Genomic DNA, 21,777 nt, shown 5'->3' with positions numbered 1-21,777 from the left:
TCCTTTGTTTTATTTACAATCACTTGAGATTCCCTTTATTGTGTAGGGGAATGAATGGGACAGAAACCAGTAACTGTTGACTGCTAAAAGGGGTGCTGTTTATTGATGGGATGTGACGCTACGGCCTAGCAGATTGGAATAGAAATACTAGTAAAATAAACAAAGAAATTTATACAAATATATTTGCTTTTTGCTTTTATTAAATATTAAACACATTACTACACATTATTTACTCATACACATTTAAAACCCTTATGTGCCAGCAATAAAACTCTTGACATACTATAAAAATATAACAGTACCTCATGACCTTTTTAATACATGAAACTGAATTGTATTTGTACACATACTATGTTTGGTCTCTTACATAGTCAGAGGCGGTTGTAATTTCATTTTTCAGTTTTACTTGGGTAACTTTTAGAATAGGTGGTTAAAACAGCGTTCAGCAATGAGACAATAAGTACATGATCACATCAATACTAAAACACATTTCAGTTTTTTTTAATCACCAATTAGATTCATTTGTTCACCAAGACTGTTTTATTGCCGCTTATAGCACACATTTGGCTGTGGCTTCTGTTTGAGAAATAATTTTAACAGTACTTTGACTTGAGCACAGTTTTTGAATCCTCAATATTCACATCTCTGTACATTATTCCAAAGTTTTGGCCTACACAGTGACATCACCTGAATAATCCAAAAGGTCCTTTACATGGCCATAGTTCCTCCTAGTATTTATTATCTAGATTCCTAGGCTAAACGTTGCCGCGTTTTTTCCTCATGGCTAACATCAGTTCTGACATTAAGTCCCCATCTCCTCCTCCTCCTCCTCCACCAGCCCCATGGAGAGGTGGCGTTGTCCTCTTGGGCGGAGCAGGTGGACCCTTCTTCAGAGAACCAGAGCGAACCGCCAGTTTTGGACCAACTCCCGGTGGTGGAGCTGCAGCGGGTGGTGGTGGAGGGGGCGGAGGTGGTGCCCCTGCCCCAGTGAAGGCCTGCTGAGGCGGAGGAGGTAAGAAGCAGGGGTCCGGTGGTGGAGGAGGCAGGTCAAAAGCTGGAGGAGGAGGGAGGGGCATGGAGCTCAGTGGAGGAGGTGGAGGAAAAGAGGCAACTGATGGAGGGGGTGGGGGGAAACTGGCAGGTGGCGGAGGGGGTGGCAGGAAGTCAGGCGGGGCATCTGAACAGTCCTCGTTGGGAGGTGGAGGTGGTGGTGGAGGTAGGGGGTCCTGGGAGTGAGGAGATGGGGGGAACCGGGATGAGGATTGATGGTGCTTGGGTGGTAGTTTGATGGAATTCTTCTTGGCGGACTGTGGAGGAGGAGGTGGAGGAGAAGAAGATCCAGAGGCGGGCGGAGGGTGAGGGACGGTGTGACCAGAGGATAGGGAAGGAGGGGGTGGTGGTGGTGGGAAATCTCCAAGGTCCTGGGACAATAGAAACAAGACAATAAACACAACAGTTTAACATGGTATCTTGTGAGTTGCATTCATGTACGCGATGTGATGATGTTATATTTTAAGATGGAGGACAGGGGCCTATTGGAGGTTTTCAGATTCTTGAATGTGATGATGTCATACTCCCAGATGGGAGTAAGAGAGTTTTTACCATTGATTGCACTGTAGTTTTCCATGAGATCTCTAAAAGGCAGATCAACAAATTTTTACCCTGATCATTTCTATTAGTGACTCTAGAATTTACTATTTTACAACAGAAACTACAAAATAAATTTTAGCTGCTTCCCCCTTTTTATTAATAGAATGTTGAACCAGATTATAATTTGTTAAATCTTGGGTCCAAAAAAAAAATGAAACGTGCTGTATTATAGTTAGTCTGTTATAATCCTACCACATTTTGATGCTATTGAAACAAAATAATTTGACTTAAGTTAATTAGTACTGACTAAAATGACTCTAAACTTTGTACCTGGTTTTGTTTCATGTGGCCCAGTAATTACAGAGATATTAACCATAAACCAGGACAAAACCACTGCATTGTGATACTTAAAAGCCCAAATCAAATTGAATATATTCCTGCCCTTCATCCCAGTATTAAATTATGAGAAGTTTAGAATGCTGATGTGATGTCATGACATTTAATAACAATATACATAAAACTGTACCTGCATAATAGTCCCTACTGAGGGTTGTGGAGCATGTCCATTGGCCTGGCCTGAAGACTTGGCTGTAAAATTAAAATAATGCCATTGCTTGATATGTGATAAAAGTACATTTTTAAGTACTATTTATATATATATACTTAATCAGTTTGTACCTTTAATAGTTGGAGATGGGGTGGACTGGCTGGAACTTGATGGACTGCTGCGGTTAGAGAACATGGCACTGACAGCAGCTTTCTTCTCAGAGGCTTTGAAGTTTTCATACAGAGCTGCGCCATACTGGACAAAAACATAGTAATTTTGTAAGTTTTGTTTATTTTTAAATTTACTTTTAGATCATTTAATCTCAGTATTTATACCTTTGCAATACGTATTCCAGTTACCCACAGCTTCATTGTTCTTGCGTCATCACAACACAAATACTTGATGTACTGGGACTCCTTCTGAATCTGGGGATGCTGAAAAAGACATCAGACATTATTAAAGGTCCTGTATTGCGCAAATTGATTTGTGCGAGCTTTTAGCCATTTTTTAATGTTGTTACCTCCTCAAAAACACACCCATAGTTGTGTTTTGTTTCATTCACACATGTTGAAGTAATTCTTTATTATTAGTCTGTCTACATGTCCAAAGCTCAAAATGCTCTGTTCAGCCTTGTGATGTCATGAAGTGGCAAGTTAATAGCTACCTTTTACCTTTTTAGTAGAGAAACCAGTATAACATAAAAAATAGTGTAATGTGGGCCTTTTAGGTTAGAATTATTACTGCATATAGCTTTGTGTTTCAAGGTTTCCTATTATTCTAACCATTACCACCAGAGGGCAGCCTGTCACTAGACTCAGCTCTCAAAAGGGCACCAGTTTAAGGTTGTTGATAATGAGTTGCTATTATAGGGCTCCCTCAGGTGATTCTTCTGCAGTATGATGAAGCTAAACTGTTTGTCTGTAAGTGGCAGCAGTTTTGCGGATCATAAAGTCTAATTTGCCTAACTCTTCCCCTGGCATCTACAGTTCAACCTCATCTCTACCCACGCCGAGGTTTAAAGATGCGCTCTTTTCTGATTGTCTCTATGGAGATGTCATTGGTTCCCCTTGAATGTTCCACTGTATGGCATTACACGTAGCTTTTCTGGTGGAGCGTCGGCAACTTGCTTGTTTTCATGAAGATGTTATTGCTTTGCGTAGCTTGTTCCAGCATATGGAATTTAGTGTATTTATCGTCATGGAAACAGGCACGAAATCCCACCAGTTTAAGTTACAAATCAGATCTGTGGAGAGGTCACCCTGTTCACAGTAAATGCATGTTTTTAAAGATATTTTTAGCTGCAAAGAACAAGTAAATGAATAAATGCACGTTAGATAAATTTGATACCTTATTCTGGGACATTTCGTACAAAGCAGTAAGATCTCTATGCTTTGTTGCTTAAAAATGCCTTGAAGAACATATATTTTTAGTGTGGTCATCTCTCTATAGGCCTGACCTGCAAAGTTGCGTCGCCTAGTCGTCTCCATTACATAACATTCCAGACAAAACAAAAACATCTCACTGGAGACAATCAGGTTGCCACTCTTTACTAGAAAAGTAACACAGTTCACCTTTAACTCATTCGTAGCTTGAAGGTTAGAAGAAGTTAGAAGTCATCACGGACCCTTTTATTGGTCTCCCCTCTCGTCTGCACTGACAGGTCATTTGCCCCAGGCCCTGACACCTCAACGCCCAACCTTGAGGAGGCTGTCTCTCACCTGCAGCTAATTCACTATCTGTGCCTCCCTAAGCTCTTTTCTGCAGCTTTGGTCCTGAGCATCTAGCCTCACACTGTCTGCTGATGTTAGGGTTTCACACACCAGATAGGGAAAAAGAAAGAAAAGGCCACTCTCACATCCTGTTTTATGCCTTCACGGCTAATTTGAGATGATTTCTACAGACTCAGCATAAAGATTAAGTGAATTTTCAGTATTGTACTGATTCAACATCTCACTAATTGTATTTTGTATTGCAGAAAGAAAACGTACTTTATACACTCTTCGTGAGGCTAAAAATAGGCAATGTTTTTATTAGGATTGTACTGAACCTCATACTAATCGATACTAAAACTAGTATCGAAAGTAGATACTAGTACAAAGAGTACGTTTTATTTTCATTGTGTTATCAGAATCAGTAAAGAGTATTGAGTCTGTTCTGTAGTACTGAAATTGAGAAGTGAAATTGAGAATTGTTTGTATTGTGACTACATTATTTTTTAACCCAGTGGATGTAATATTTAATTACAGCTTGGTAAATTTTCTATCAGTTAACCATTATAAGTTGAAGTTACTGTGTTAGACTTGGAAACAATGTGGGAATTGTTCCTTTGTCTCTCTCTCGACACTTCTTCTTTTACTTATTTAAATGCACCTATTTATTACATTTGTGGATGATACTAAAGTTGGGTAGACAGATGGAATATATCAAGTTTAGACTAATTCAAATTACAAAGTATGAGTATGTCAGATTGCATTGCATTCATCTCTTATGTATTTACAGTTGGTATTGAAACTACCAGATGTGTGTGGCATGTTGGCTATTAATAGGTTTGTTTATCAGTCTGTCTACATCTCCAAAGCTCAAAATGTTCTCTTCCAACCTGTGATGCAGTAGTTTCCTGAAATCATCCAAATGATTTCAAATTATTCTAGGGAAGGTGTATGGACTTTTAAAACACAGTGGAGCACTCAGTATCACCACGTGACATCACAAGGGGTTTTTTTGGGTTTTTTTTGAGAGAACTCAGCCTAAACATGGAGGATCTGTGTGTTAAACATGTGTGAATGAAACAAAACAACACTCCAGATATGTTTTTGATGAAGAAATGATATAACAGATCAGAAAACAGTGTGATATAGGTCCTTTATAATGAATGTTTTTTTTATAAATAAAATCAGTTAAGCCTTTAAGAAGACGTCTGTTTGTTATTTATTACCAGAAAAATCTTTCCCCTCTGTATTTATTTCCATACTATACGTCTCTAGTTAATAAACGTCCAGAGAGGATAGTTACCTTGAGAACAAAGCAGAAGTCCGTGGGGGCCTTGTACTTGGTCTTAAAGTCCTGCCCGTAGTAGACATTTACGTTGTCAAATTGCACGAAGCACACCAGGTCACGAGAGGACTGCACACACACACACACATACACATATACAGAAAATTATCCCACTGGCTACCAAATCCCAGTTGCAAATCATGTCCGCTTCCCTGACCCCTGACCTTGGTTTTCCCTTTAGGCACATAGTAAATTCCCGAGGCCCGGAGCTGGAAAAGGCGCTGTTTCCAAGACTTCTTTCCATCTTCTTTGAGGTGCAGAACCCCCTCCAGATCTGGGACAATGATGGAGGTGCCACAGAAGTTCTCCTGCAGAGGCCGGCCAGGATAAAAGGGTCAGACACACAGCTCCCATCGGGAAAAAAAATACTATGTGTTTTCTTACCTTTATCAGAATCTCCTTGTCCTTGTCTTTCATGTCTTTGAGGGTTTTCCTGTCCTTCTTCCAGAGATAGAAGTTCTGAAATATGACATTAGAGGTCCTATATTACGCAAAATTGACTCTTATGAGCTATAAGTCATATTGTTACCTTCTCAAAAACATACAAGAGTTGTGTTTTTTTTTAGTTAGTCTGTCTACATCTCCAAAGTTAAAATGCTGTTCTACCTTGTGATGTAATGAAGTGGTAGTTTTCATGTTAACAGCTACCTTTTACCTTTTGTTCAGTTGAGATGGACAATTCCAAGGCTGAATTCATCCAGATGATTCTAGTGAAGGTGTATCGCGTTTAAAACACCACATGATAAAAGGTGGAACAGAGCGTTTTCAGTCTGAGAGAAGAACTCAACCTAAAGATGCAGATTTTGTGTGTTCAACATGTGTGAATGAAACAAAACCCAACTCCAGGTATGTTTGTGATGAAAAAACAACATTATAACATAGATCATAAAACAGTGTAATATGGGACCTTTAAAGGAACACTATATGTAAGATTTTTATGATAAATTCTATAAACATGTGTTCCCAGATACAAGTTAAACATGTTCAAATCAAATATAGCTTTAACTGGTAATAATTATAATACTGATTTATTCTTAATTACAAAAACATTGGACATGATGATCATATTGTTGGTGTTATAATTCAGTGTTTTGGTTCCCCAGATGGTTATCCAATCAGAATGCAGAATTAGCCTCACACGAGACTCTTGTGGATTGCCAGTTTCTGTGCTGAAATCCAATCAGCTAAAACCTAAAAGGATCTGAATCCTGCCCTACAGTGCCAAACTTTAATTAAGAGTTTTAATTAATAATTTGACCAAATGCTAAATAAGAGCACATTTATATTTATCCATCCCTTTAACTTCAAATATTAGGATTGTAAAACACCATTCATTATCGAATTTGTTTGAAAATCCTACTTGAATCAGATTATCCTGTTCAGACTTACAAAAAGGAGAATTCCACAAACTTATTCAGACAAATCAACTAATTATAAACATACATCAAAATCCACCATGCAAAAGTGTTTTCAAATGTTTTCAAACACATAGCGTAATTTTGAGGAAATCTTGTGGCTGCTGGAGCTTAATACAAAACAGTTTTTAACCATGACATCATTGTAAATTTAATTGAACAGGACGTGCTATAAACCAGCTCCACAACATCAGCAAAAAACATAGTAAAGTAATTGATTGCATACATTTTATTCTTACAAATCTCATAGTTTTGATAGTACCCAGAATCCTATAAAACCCCATCTATTCATCTTGGGGTGGCCGACCTGACATATAGGCGAGCTTGATTCATACTCCAGTCTTCTCCGTTTCCATAAATGTGGTGAAAGAGCCACAGGGAAGATCTTTTATTTAGTTACTCCTTGTCAAAAGTTGAGAGCATAAATTACCCAGGACATGTAGTATAAAACAGATCTATGTTTTGCTGCGGATGTGGACGCCGTGATTGAGTACATTACAGTCGCAAATACCTCCCCAGTTTCCATTCGACAATCAGACCATTAGTCCTCTGCCAACAGACCGAATCCATTAAAGTCTCAGAGATTATAAAAGACTGCTATTATGTCAGCAAACATGCCAAGATGTCATAGTGTCCGGTTTGAGCCTTTATTCTGAAATATTACAGCAAGTTGGCCTCCACCTTGAATACAAGTCCAATCATCATTTAGACAGGACTCAAATGGAGCTGGAGAGATACAAGATGCAGAGAGATTTGTGCAAACAGAGCCCAGAAATAATGCTGTCTACAGGGGTGGACTGCAGAGATAATATACAAGATGGTCTGTCATTAATTTGGGCTTCTATGTGGACACAGGAGTATGGATGTATGTGATGAAGTGTGGGGGAAAGAGAGAGAGAGGGGGAGAGGAGACCCACCTGCGGGTTTTTGAACACCTCGTATTTCTCAGGCATCTCTTTGAAAAGGACCTGGTTCTCGCTGTCTCTGGTCCAGGCTAACAGCGGCTCCACCATGTTCTCATGGTCCTCAAACAGACGCTCTGCAATAATTAGAATAAAATACATTGAATAGATGAAGATGAACAGTAGAGCAGCGGCAGAGAGGTTTGTACACTTAAAGGGCCTATATTATGAAGTTTTCTGATCTATGCTATAATGTTGTTTCCTCATCAAAAACATACCCTGACTTGTGTTTTGTTTCATTCACACATGTTTAACACACAAATCCTGCTTCATACAGTAAGTGCTCTACTCCATACTCCTTCATTAGAATCATTTGGATAATTTCATCACTGGAATTGCTAAACTCTACTGAACTAAGATTAAAAGGTAGCTAAATTTAAACTTAATTTGCATCATCACAAGATGGGACAGAGCATTTTGACCTTTAGAGCTGTAGACAGACTAATAATGCACAATTACTTGGAAACGTGTGAATGAAACAAAACACAACTCCAGGTATGTTTACGAGGAGGTAACAACATTATAACATGGCTTAAAGCCCACAAGAGTCAACTTTGTATAATATAGGACCTTTAAAGAAACAACGTATTCTCACTGTGTGGCTTTCTCCTGGTAAACAATATCCATGGTTTCTGAGTTATGCAAAATTGAGACCAGTGCCATAGTAAAAAAAAAATCATTCAGTAAAACATTCAAATTATTTGAATGGCTAAAGTACTCAAAAAATCCCTCAGAACAGCAAGAACTAATGTCACTGAAATATATAAAATATATATCTGTATTGGGTTCTATGTTAATCATCCATTTAGATATTTCTAACTTAGATCCATGCTCAAGATTTGGAGAAGGACTCCTGGGTGGTGCATTATGGGCACTCACTGCTCCTGACAGGTTGCTCCAGTGGTGCTGATCCATGGAAGGATCCAATATGACTAGAACATATTTCTCTACATCCCCTGGAGCATTCCTTCTAAGTTAAGTTAAGTAGATTTCAAAATACTTAAAAATCCAAGTACAAGAATATGCACTTGTATTCATTCATATTTGCATGTTAAAATGAAACCATCATGTTGTTTGGACATTGTAGACACTAAACAGGACACGATGTGATAGTTTTTCAGTTCAGATCAGAATATAGATCCGCCACAGCACCGTCCTCTGAGATACCTTGTTTTGGCTTAAGGCGATAGAAGCACACATAAGCCAAGTAGATTTAGATTTCTTTTTATTAAAGGCATTCCTCAAATGTCACCGAGCAGTAAAACCTTAGTCTCCTGCAGCAGTCTAATCAATATGAGCCATTACTGTAATTTCACTGGACACCCAACCTCTGCCAACACCGTGGCCAAGGAACATTCAAACCACCTCCAGTTTCTTCATAATCTAAACTGTACACTACATCATTATGCAAAACAGAGTCCACAAAGCATTTATTGTGTTCTTATTTACTTTCACCATAAAACAAGTCCAAACTGAGACAACACAATCTTCAACTTTTCAAAGTCAATTTACAGAAGCAAACTAATAGCCTGACATCTTCTTGTACATCTAAAACATCACTCCTGCTACTGCGGTCTTGGTTAACGGTTAGAGTAGCCAAAACCTATGCTTTAATAAGACACTGCTGTTACAAAAATATTACCTAAGTCTATCTATATCGCTCTCTCTCTCTCTACTTAAATACAAATACATATACACACATACACACATACTGAGTAACTACAATCTGATTTATGATTGACTTACCTCATGCATTCTGAGAATCCTAATTATTCACCATGATGACTTCAGTGCCTCTCGCAACTTTAAGAGGCCAGAGCAGAGTTTTGCTGTCACAGTAACAACATCTAGTATGCTAACTGTGCACTTCCTGATTCTCCGAGTATAAAAGGCTTTATAATTAGATCCAGACAGTACACAGCTGGCTTATTTTGACCTCAAGAGCTGTTTAAACAATATATATGTTCTGGCAAGACTATTTTTTTTTACTTCAAATAACATGGAAAAAATTGGCTACAGGCCCTTTAAGTCACAATTATATCAAAATAGTAATTTACAGGGTGTTAATGAAATTATGTTTAAATTAAGTTATATTCAGAAACATATAGTAACCATTCTAACTTTAAAAATATGCACTGACTGCTTGATTTAATACAGTACTGAACTACAACGTCTGACCACCCACACTGATACTCCACGTCACGTCTTTCCATCACACACTGGCCCTTTGAGCCCCAATTACAGGTCCCTGGCCCCAGCACCACTACCTCCTAAATAAAGGCTGCCAGTCTGTTCAGCGCCTATTACGGCCATTAAGAGTGTGGTGTGACTTTGCAGTTGGGGTGACTTATAAGGAGTGAAAAATCTCCTTTGAGATGCATTAACCACATGGTACGTTGTGTGGTGTTGATGGGGAGCACATGGCAGCACTGTCTGAAGGAGCTGTGGGTTTTTCTTCATTAGACAAGATCAAAGTTTTAAGGTGGTTATAACAGTAGCTGAAGCCTATGTTTACAATCACTTAAGGGTTCTATATTACACAAAATTGACTCTTGAGAGGTTAAGCCATGTTATAATGCTGATACCTCATCAAAAACATACCCAAAGTTATGTTTTACTTCATTCTTATATGTTTGAGTAATCTTGCATTATTGTCACATGACATCACAAGGTGGAACAGAGTGTTTTCAGTTTGAGAGAAGAACTCAGCCTAAATATGTGGGATGTCTGTGTTAAATGTGTGAATGACAAGACACAACTTCAGGTATGTTTTTGATGAGGAAACAACATTATAACATAATAAAAATAGCATAATATAGGCCCTTTAAAAAGCAACCTATAGTACTGTGTTATTGCCAATCCAAAATAGATGCTAACAGTGTAGTAGTTATAGGTTACTTCATTATTAATCAATGCCCATAAAGTGAGTTGTTGTTAAGAGACTAAAAAATGTAGCCTGAATCAGTTCCATTCCAACATGCAGATTTTGGGTGGGCTGACTCAAATTTTTGCCTTGTATTTCAGCACAGTTTGCCTTCCCCAGTACAGATATGCTGTGTATCCTTTGGGTGTTGTCTGCATCTAATTATAAAGTGTTTTACTGTCTGAGAATCATGAAGTGCGTGGTTGGCAAGCTTATTGTTGTTAGCATTACCGTGACGGCAAATATCCACTCTGACCTGAAAGTTGTAAAACTTACTTATAAACTCATTGTGGTGAATAATTAGGATGTTAGGAATGCATACAGTGAGGAATGGCTCACTGCAAAATGTTTAAAATGAAGTAATTCTGTTTTTAAGACAGTAAAGATTTATTAAATAATACTGCAAAATATGTTTATAATTACTGGTTGGGTTTCATATTTTCCCTAAAACCTTTGATTTGGTGGATAAGAATGGAGTTGTCTGTACCTCACATACAATGTTGGGAAGTAACCGGATACATGTACTGAAAATATGTATTCTGAATATTAATGATGAATAACTATACTATTTAATTACTCTTTCATTTGGTGGTATTAGAATACAGTTGCTTTTCTAAAATCAAAGGAATACATGGTAGTACTTCATCATGTGGTTTGGAACTGCACAGCATTAGTGAGAATAAAGCAAACATAGCTCTTGAGTGAGTGTATTTGTGATTTTTCATCTTTAATTAGACATAAATGAATGCATACCAAACAGTACAACAAAAATAAAGCTGTTTGTAATTATATGTCATATTTTTTTACTCTATAATATAATGTTACTCAGAGTAAAAGTATTTAAGTTAACTTTTTAAATAAATACTTTTTACATAAATACTTTTTAAAGTTAACTTAAAAAGTATTTAATTAATAAATACAGGTATTCAGCATTCTGTAACTAAATGCAGTATTCTTCCCTTCACTGCTCACATATTGGCTAAATAAATTATAATGAAAAAAGCAAACTCATGGGAAACCATTAAGAAAATGGTTCATTATAATTTGGCAGACTGTTGGGAAGTATAGCCTATATTTGGTGTCCATTTAGCTGTGTCACTGTCACAATGTCTGCAGTCAGCAGTGACACATGGACAATCTGTCTCCTATGCCTGAGTCACATGATTAACCCACTGAGTAAACCTGTAACTGCTACTCTGTATCTGCTTATAGTCTGACTAAGTACAACATGAGCTATCATTTGGTTATAAATAAAGCACTCAACTAAGCCAAAACAAATAAAAAAACATATTATGAGTTTGCTTATCTCATATAATTCACTTACACATTGAAGAGAGGTATTACATTTATATTCCACGTTAGCTGCTAATACACCTTTGCATGGCGATATAAATCTAAAATGCTATACTTGCCAAAAACAACGTATGAAAATATTTAATAAACTTCAGTTTTGTCTGAGTCCCTGCACTAAGTTACTCCCCATTCAGAGTGCTACCACATTACAATCGGTGTGCATTGCATCAGGTTTATGAAGTTGTAGTGTATTGTTTTGTATCATGCTTCTGTATATTTACGAAAAATTGTCTTACAGAAGCATGCGTGATGTAGGCTTGTGGGCTGAGCATTCAACAGAATCGTACAACTAACTGTAAGGAGGGTTCGAGTAGGGCCCAGAGGAGATTGCCAGATTACTCAAACATGAATGAATGACATATAAAACAAACCTCTTCAGGCTTGTTTTTGAAGATGGAACAACATTATAATATGGTATAATGTTCCAAAAATGTTGCATAATACCCCATCTTTAATAACAATAATGCATTTGATTTATATAATGCTTTTCAGACACTCAATAAAAATTATATGCAATTACCTCCAATTGATTACTGATTCACATTCATAAACAGGAAAGCTTTGATGTGTCTTGCCCAGGAACACAACAACAGAATAGAATGGCTAACCAATGAACTACTGCCACCACTAATAGCTAATTCTTTTATGTCCAAATAATAAAGAGATGACTTCATGAAAACCTTGACCTATTTCAAAATGCACAAAAAGCCACTGAGCACTTTCTACAAACTGATGAATGGACAAAAACTACTGTTAGTCATGTTTTTGTCATTCCAGTATGGCTTCCTAAAGATGAATGAAAGATAGACTGCCAAGCCATGATTTATCCTTTAATTTACAGTATCGCAGCATAACTAACCAAATATAAAATGAACCTGGTACGATTGTGGAGAAAATAATATTGACTTAGATTGCATTTCTTGGCGAGCGTAATGACTTTCGCACGGCTCTCTCATTTAGCTGTTTCAGGAGAGAATATAGCGGCTCCCTGCTGGTGATATATAAGTCTGTCAGTGTGAAATTATGCATTATCGCCATGGCAATGTGATCAAGTTGTTAGACGCGGAGAGAGCAGATGGTAATGCGCATCTCGGGGTTCAGACAGCGGATTGAGATCATAAGGATTCTATTTCCACATGACAGCGATGAAAAGCCAGCAGCAGCAGTGTCCCGTCCTGCAAATCAACCCCACCTGCCTGGAGTGTGCGCGTGTGTTCGTGGATGTGCGTGTGAACGGGTTTTTATCACATTGTGCGGACAGAAATTTGTACACGCACACATATATGGGGACATAAATCAGGTATCCATGACGTAAATCCGTAATTATTAGATCAGGAACATGGTTTAAAGTTCAGATATGGGTTAAAATAGGGGTGTGTGTGTGTGTGTGTGCATGAAATTGAGCAGCATTTGTCGTGCCCCAGGACAGATATATTGTATAAGCAGCTATTGGGGTTAAAATAGGTCCACTGTGTCCTGTCTGCATCTAATTTTACATAGTTTTATCGTCCAAGAATCAGGAAGGCCAGGAAGTTAGCATGCTAGTTGTTGTAAGCATAATCATGATGGCAAAACTCCATTCTGGCCTCTGAAAGTTGTGACTAGTGCTTATACACTAATTGTGATGAACAATTAGGATGCTCAGAATGTATAAGTGAGGAATAACTTGAACTTGACTGCTGAAAACTGTTTAAAATGAACTAATTCTATTTTTAAGTTTTTAAGACTGTAGAAATCTGTTACAGCACTTTTAAGATTAGGGTTTAGGCTACAGCAAACCTATTATGCAAACTTGACCTTTCAGAGCTTTTAGCCATGTTATAGTTGTTTATTTGAGCATTCTTTAATCACTTATTTTCAAGACACCATATTGCAGATCAGTCTTCGCTTTCACCGTCACTGTCACATGCCCACTGTTCTCTTGATTCTCTGAATTTGTGATGCACGTAAGATTAGGCACCTTCATATAGTCATTTGGTTCAAATAATACTTGTCAGTGTAATCTGCAGCTATCCATAGGAGGGGCCGACAACTTCACAGTTATTTGTTGTGATGATGTTTACAGCGACATCAGCTCCCATTGGACATTACAGTTTTCTAACGCAAAAGTCAGTGAAAGTCGTGATAGATGAATATTGCAATTTAAAATGTGCAAATTATAACATAATATTATAACATAAATATACAGAATATGTGTTCTTTAAGGTTAGGCAATTAGTGATTATGGTTAAGTTTAGGATCAATCTCTAGGAAATGAATGTACTGTAAATCAATCTAATGTCCCCAAGAAGCACCGAAACCCAACATCTGTGTGAGTGAGTGTGTGAGAGAGAGGGGGGAGTATGTGGGGAGGGGGGCAGATCAATGTTTCTTTGTGAGTTCACAGTGGTGTGCCTTCCACTGAGCCAATAAAAATACAGTCTATCATCTGGATGGACGAGTATGAAATATTCTACACTGCACTGCATCCACCGTCTGCTGCAGAAAACTCTAAAGGACCATACAGGCTAACGGCACTAGAATCATGCTGGAATTTTAACATGCTCAGTCCATTCACAGTTTACTTGGCCATTGTTCACTCATAGGTTCATGCTGTTTTGTAAGAATTTTAAGATGATAGCATTCTTGGTTAAACATGAACTGACATGCTTTGGAATACTATTGCGATGTCCACAGATTGGTAACAGCTGCAATAATGTTATGTTGACCTGAGTAAGAGCAAAGGATCATGGTCTATGGAGTTTTACACTGTTTTTGGCGTTACTACACTGCTATAATCTATAATATAATCTTATATTGTGACATTCATATGATAAACTTCTATCCTTCCGCTGATTACATCTTTGTAGGTTCTATATTCAGCAAAAGTGACTCTTTAAGCTTTAAGCCATATTAAAATGTTACCTCCTCAAAAATTATCTGAAGTTGTGCTTGGTGTTTCATTCACACATGTTTGAGCAACCCTTTATTATTAGTTTGTCTACATCTCCAATGCTCAAAATTCTCTGTTCCACCTTGTGATGTCATGATGTGGTAGTTTTCAAGTTAACAGCTACCTTTTACCTGTTGTTTAGAAAAGATAGATCAGTCCAGGGCTGAAATTATCAAAATGATTCCAGTGAAAGCGAATGGAGTTTAAAAAAACATTGAAGCACATCCCCTATTACAACATGACATCACAAAGTGGAACAGTGCGAGTGCTTTCTGTTTGAGAGCCTAAATATGTAGGATTTATGCTTTAAAACACAACTCCAGGTATGTTTTTGATTGATTTTTGAGGAAATAACATTATAACAGATCTGAAACCAGTGTAATTTGAAACCTTTAATAGACTGCTATTGTTGTTTTTCCTACAAAATTAACTAGAAATGTGATGAAACGTTTTCTAGGAAACGTGTGGAATGCCCACACATCTTGCGTCAATGTGCCATCATCCAACTATTGCTCATAATGAAACAGATCTTAAGATAAGTCTTCTCTGTATAGCGTGGTGTGTTACTTACCTAGCTGTAGTTCATGGTTGGTCTCACACAGGCTCCAGTCCACATTACAGTCACAGTGGGTCTTCTCAAACATGTTCTCCAGGACCTCCCGAACGATCTGCCTCTCATCCACCATTAGGGTTTTAGAGCTGCCGTCATTCAGCAAGACTTTCACCACCAGCTGGAACAGAAAAGCAGTGTTTCATAGCCATAAGAATTTATAGAAAGTTGAATAAAAACTTTGGGAGACTGGAAGTTTGAGTGAGACTCCTATCTTAAAAGCGCTGTAACATGTCCCATATATTGTAAAAGCACTGTTAGAACGCTAGTTGTTGTTTGCATTACCGTAACAGCAAACCTCTGTTCTGGCCTTGAAAAGTTGTGAAATGTGCTTGTGAAACTCATTGTAGAGAATGATTAGAATAGTATGAATGTGTTATGACAGTGAGGATTAACTCATTTGTATTTTCCAAGATTCTGGCTAATGTTAAGATGAACTCAAAGAAAAGCTGACAGTGTTTCCCAAACTTTTTTTTTCTGGGGACCCATATTTTAAAACAAACAACTTCTCGACCCAAGTCAATAAACATTATTCGTAAATCACAAAATAAAGGTGGGTTTGACCATTATTGAACATTAATGAGGATATTTTATTGTTGAGTGAGTGATCATGTCTCTCTGAATAATTAGTATTACTCGAGTTTTAAACAATGAAAAACAGTAATTGAACCAGCAATAAAAGGATCCATAAGTTGCCTGTTTGGACACAGAATGTAGCCCATTTCTTTTTCTTTTCAATATTCAATTGAACGAGACATATTAGAACAAAATAGTAAATAAAATAATTACAAAAAGAAAAGAAATTGTACAATACATGTCTGAACATTTCTAATGAGATAGGTGGGCCTGCGTGGGTATTTGTAGCGCCTTCCAGTACGGGGTGCAGGAGGAGAGCGCAGCGCACATATCAGTGTCAGAACTGTATATTGCAGACTTACATGCAGATCATGACAAGGTGACCCAGAAAAATCTCTTGCGACCCACCTAAGGGTCATGACCCAGTCTTTGGGAAACAATGGTCTAGGGGTTAGATCGCAGCATGTACGCTAGGCCAGCCTTGGTGTGACATTGATTCTTGATATTTTGACGACAGAACTGTTTACTGTCCTGTCCAAAAAATTTATTAGTTCAAATAATAAAAATCTGATTTCTGAATAATTAGCCAGATTGTCTTTGGATTTGTACTTGATTTTGATTATCTGTGCGACACATTGAAATCTCAGAATATTTTGAACAGCAGCCAGTGTCCCTAGAGTAAGACATCAAATGAAGCGATGATCCTGTGCATTTTGCTGGCTTGATTACAGGCCATGAGTACTAAATAGCTGTTCTCGTATGCTAATGCTAGTTTAGCTCAAAGCACATCCTCAGCAGTTCCCATAAACCTGCTCGGCAAAACTTCTCCGCTTTCATTTTGTTTCATCTCGTCCTCCTCAGTTGGCTTTCTCTCCGTATGACTTCACACTTGCTCTCATCTGGAACCAAATCCAGCTCTTGAAGGCTCTTCAGAGGTCAAGCGTCGTGTGCCATAAAAATGTGGCTTTGCTGAGATGTTATCACAAGTGTGGATCAGACGTTTAACCTATGTGGAAAATATTTTACCACAGTACAGGGATAAAATGCACTCTTTAGAATTTATGGCCATTGTCTTTAAAACTGTAAAGATGACAGGAGGAAACTCGCCTTATTCGGATTACTCATATCGGCATGAATGAAACTCCAGTATGATTTTTTTTTTTTTTTTATTATTATGAGGATATTATTGCATGGATAAGTATAAAACAAACCTTTAATTTAACAGTTGATTGAAAAACTGGGCAGTTGGCGCTACAAAACAAGTCAAAAAATAAGTACATTTTAATGTATATACTTTTTACTTTTACTTCAGTGCATTTTGAACAGGACTGAAAAGTAAAAGCATTTTTTAATTACTGTTTGAGACCTGCAGAAAAATGCATTTGAAGTTTGAAGAAAACAAAAATACACAAATGAAAACAGTTAGGAAAGTTGTTTCTGTGTTTGCAAAATTCTGAAAGAAGAAACAAAACTGAGTAATTCTTCCATTTGTAATAGAAGTATGGAAAAGTATTACCAAACTACACTGAAAGTTGAAACCAATTTCTACACAAACCACTGAGAAAAGCACCTTCCTTATCTCCTCTCACACAGATGTTCCTCTGAAACTCGAAAGTGCACCATGCTTCCCTAAAAGCTCCCACCACTGTACTGGGCTCTTCCCATTTAAGCATTTCTGGGGTAGAACAATGTGGACTTATGTGCAGTCTTTGTTGCATGACCACATGTCTGCACCACTTTGAACATGAGGAAGTCTCCACATATCACCAGAGAGGAAACCCCATGTGCCCTTCAGGATGATGGCCTGATCCAATACAGTGATTCATGACTTGTTCAAAAAACAGAAGAACAAGGAGCCACGCTATGGTGGAACTTCTTCTGCAACCACGGCCAAGTACCTATAACTCACCTGCTCTTTAATGTTTACTTCATGTGAGCGCTATTAGCTTACCTTCTTCACTTTAGCTTCTTTTAGCTTCTCCAGAGCTAGCTTGATCTTGTCAGCCTTCATCTGGGCCTCAATTTCTTCCTAAAATGGATAACAGAGAGAAGTTATAAAAATATTTAAACAGAAATTTGCCATTATAAAACTAAAGCCACACAGTTATACTTATAGCCATAAGAACAAAAGCATTTCCCCTTGCTTATATATATAAGGTAGGGGAAATGCTTTTTTTCACAGTTCATGCATCGTAAACAGATTGTCAGGGCATTTAGCGCCATACTGGATCTATCAATGACTTTTCTATGGTTTTATGCTGACTTATAACTGACAATGTAAGCAGTAAAAGCTCAAAATCATATAAAAATTTGATTAATATTTAGTAGAACACACAACATTTAATAAATAGTAAAGACTACCCAACTATATTAATGTGTTGATTATTTCAGTCTGTGGCGTTATTTTAATATTTATTGGGCTCCAAAATTAACATTACCTAGGTCTATCTTCAGAAATGTCCTCTGGTCTATCATGAACCGTAAGTTTAATATGACCAGATTTTCACAATCAAAAACTGGGACACTCTCGGTTTGGAGCGGTTGGTAATAAAAAAAAATGTGAATCAAGTGCATAATTTAGGAAAACTGTTTTGCACTCGGCCCATTCATGACTAACATGAGTCACTATAGTCACATTTTCTTTGTGTTCTGGTCATTTTCAAGCAGCTTTTCTGTATTTTACCTAAACAAATGACAATGTATGCCTCTCTTTACTGTTGACAGGGATAAAATTGGTCAAAAATACGGACACCTGGGACTGTGATACTAAAAGTCTTTGTTAAACCACTTCTTGTGCAAAGTTTATATAAAATACACCAATTTTATTCATCAAAACAGTGAAAATATCAAATGTGTCACATAAATGAGTTTCCTTCTACTAAACAAGCAACAAAGTTGTAGCACTGTAACAAAATATTTTTAGTAAAATATACCAAAAAATACTCTTGGCGATATATCGATACAGCAGCTCACGATATCGATACTGTGTCATCACATTAAACAATACGATATTTCAATATTTCTGCACACCTCTAATCCTGGGTAAACAGGGACATCTGGTCACCCTAATATGAGAAGTTTGCAGAGCCATCCCTAACAATATTGATGTCAGCCTGTGTGGTTTATTCATTTGATTATGCTACTATTTGTGTTTCCGCTGATTTGTTATCTAGTTCAAATGTTGGCTTGTATTTTTCTTCATACAATTAGCATCGGCTCCAGACATAAAAGTCAGTTTCATAAACCTGCTGAGTCCAGGCAACCGATGAAACAATTCAGCTGCTACACTGCGTAAGATTTGATTTGGTTTGAATTTCCTCTTATTCTTACCGACGGAAATTCACAACGTTCACCTGGGACACTACATAATCTGGCCTGTCTTAAATGAACAGGAAGAGGATCACCTTTATGAGTCTAAGCTTATTAACCGGAGATACTCTAACTGTAAACCTGCCGACAACGCAAATTTTGACGAACTTATGCACCTCTGCCCAACAATGACGCATTCTCTTTCTCGGTACAGCTGGTGTTTTTAGCATGAGGTAACAAGCTCTGCTAAAGTCATAATGTCTGCTCTGGCTACCCCCCTCTTGCACTACTCTTCCTTAGACCTCTGCCATTGATCCTGATGTGTTCCAGACAGACTGTAACTGTAACACATGCCCCGCAACGGCTCTTTGTTCAGGAACAACCCTGAGCGAGATCAATGTCCAATTTCAAGAGCACCTTCGCAGACGCTCAATGAAAATGTATATGTCGGGAAGTGATGCCATGTTGTAGTGGTTTCCTGTCACACATCGCCTGGAGAAGTTCTACAAAAGGGCAGAACTAATAAAGGAGAGATTGTGAAATTGCGGCCTTTTTCATTTGCTGGTCTAGACAGTGTTTTAAAGTTTCTAACGTAGGTGCCGTTCAAATTCTTATGCCAACAAAAAGTGCATAAACTAGTTAGATAATTGGACACACTTCAGAGGGTAAGAAGCACACAACATTATCATTTGTAGCAGCTGTATCATTTCACAAAGTTTAGAGTGGTGAAAAATTAGAACCACTGACCATCATCAATCACCCACAAACCACATTCATGATTTGGCAAGGTGGGTGAAAAGTCTTGCCTAAAGACACAAAATAACAGTTTGCATTAGAGCCTCTGCTTCCCAACTGTATGTTTCATGTCAAAATTCTCTGAGATGCTCAACTAACTGATGTATTTTGTACCCAGACTCACCATGGTAGGTTTGGAGGCCTGTGGAGGAGGTAGTGGCGAGTTGGTCGATGAAGCAGGGGATGTCACGGTGCTGCTGCGTCCGCTCTGTGGTGAGGCGGGTGAGGGCAAAGAGGGTGTGGGAGGGAGGAGCTCTGGGCCTGGGCCTTTGGGTGCCAGTTGCGCAGATTGTGGTGGACCCGGCGTGGGTGCTGGCTTCAGACCTTCGATCTCCGCTGCTAGCTTCTCCTCAGATGCGTTGAGGTCCGCCATCAGGTCATTCATGAGGGCATCAAGGTCATTGTCCTCCAGTTCGTTGAGCGATTCTAGATAATGAATGTAATTATTGCAAACTCTTCTATGTTCTTCTATAAAGTATAAAGTGTAGACATTAATCAATCCAGCTTTTTCAGTTCCTGCACCGATTTCGATACTACAGCAAGTATCTGCCGATCTCTCATATTAACCGATACCAGCGCAGAGACTGAAAACAGCATTTAATTTCTTAAAACAAAAATAAAATAAGACAGAACTGATCCAAATGTGTTATGGAGCAGTGATTTATCTCTCAAGTAACTACAAAACAGCTTGTGTAAATAAAAGTTCAAACATTCTGAGGCTTTCTGGGCCTTATTACATAAATTTTAATGTCCAACCAGGATATCAACTAAACCGATATCTTTTGAAAATCTTTTTAAAAAATCTGTGTAGTGCATGCTCCCTTTGTTCTTCCCTGCACACTTTTCCTAAAACTGTCTATGCAGCACATGTTTAAAGTAAAATTGTTTGTCGTGCTAGCCTAATGTAATTATGTAAAATCAAAACAAAGCACAATGTGGAAAGTATATTCATTTGTAGGCTGCATAATGCTACATTATATTGCTACAGAAAAGAAGAGGTTTGCAGTTGAAATAATGTAATACTTGACAGCCTCAGCACCGTCACATGAGACAAAGTGTACATAAAACTATTATGAATGAAAATTGCAGTAGGGAACAGGGGAAATTAAGGGAAATGATGTCTAATGAAAGCTAGCAGAGTGACCTTGCTTTGGGGTTATTACTCCTTGTTTTCTGTCCCATAAGAGACGCCCACAGCAAGTCGCTAAGTAAGTGCATAATTAGTAGAGTGACCTTCAAATTTATCTCCGATCAGAGCTTACACAGGAGCCACTCAAGCTAGTCTTAGATCACATTTCTCTGCACAAATAAAGTGTTGTGCCAGTAGTTGCTTGACTTGAATTCTGTGCTAAATGTCAGTGCGTTTAAGTGTCACCATTGAGGTCAGTGAAGCCGATGGAGAAGTTGACTTCCTTTTGAGCGCTGGGGAGTGGCGGAGGCAGGGGTTCTGTACTTTCACCAAGACTCTGGGGGAAGAGAGAAAAACATAGAAGTAAATAACACATTAACACCACAAATTGAACACATAAAGAAATTAATGAAAGTGAAATAACAGTAAAAATTCTATGTAAATATTGTAATCTATTTGGGTGCCAGTTTGTGGTTCTGTACATGCATTTGAGCAAATTTTGTCTTGCCTCTGCTTACAGATGTGTATGGTCTGCATCTAATTTAAGTGTTTTCATGTCACATAATCAGGAAGTGCATTGTT

The 21,777-nt window shown here is 37.9% G+C and overlaps 1 protein-coding gene across 2 annotated transcripts in view; it reads right to left on the bottom strand.

Annotated features, from left to right (window-relative positions):
* Positions 1-182: 182 nt before the first annotated feature.
* Positions 183-21,777, bottom strand: part of apbb1ip (amyloid beta (A4) precursor protein-binding, family B, member 1 interacting protein) — a 38,283-nt gene continuing 16,688 nt past the window's right edge. For both annotated transcript variants that reach the window (XM_055150772.1, XM_020935665.2), the window contains exons 3-14: positions 21,442-21,532; positions 20,191-20,492; positions 17,914-17,991; positions 15,348-15,507; positions 7,524-7,645; positions 5,576-5,650; positions 5,356-5,499; positions 5,150-5,260; positions 2,473-2,571; positions 2,269-2,392; positions 2,117-2,178; positions 183-1,421 (exon numbers count right to left, since the gene is read on the bottom strand). In XM_055150772.1, the coding sequence (XP_055006747.1) occupies positions 756-1,421; positions 2,117-2,178; positions 2,269-2,392; positions 2,473-2,571; positions 5,150-5,260; positions 5,356-5,499; positions 5,576-5,650; positions 7,524-7,645; positions 15,348-15,507; positions 17,914-17,991; positions 20,191-20,492; positions 21,442-21,532 (2,034 nt within the window). In that variant the 3' untranslated portion in view covers positions 183-755. The remainder of the gene's footprint in view (positions 1,422-2,116; positions 2,179-2,268; positions 2,393-2,472; positions 2,572-5,149; positions 5,261-5,355; positions 5,500-5,575; positions 5,651-7,523; positions 7,646-15,347; positions 15,508-17,913; positions 17,992-20,190; positions 20,493-21,441; positions 21,533-21,777) is intronic.

The sequence above is a fragment of the Boleophthalmus pectinirostris genome, unplaced genomic scaffold, assembly GCF_026225935.1.
Source record: "Boleophthalmus pectinirostris isolate CB_2022bp ecotype Guang Dong unplaced genomic scaffold, ASM2622593v1 HiC_scaffold_15, whole genome shotgun sequence".
Lineage (NCBI taxonomy): Eukaryota > Metazoa > Chordata > Actinopteri > Gobiiformes > Gobiidae > Boleophthalmus > Boleophthalmus pectinirostris.
This window is presented reverse-complemented; position numbering and strand designations above follow the sequence as displayed.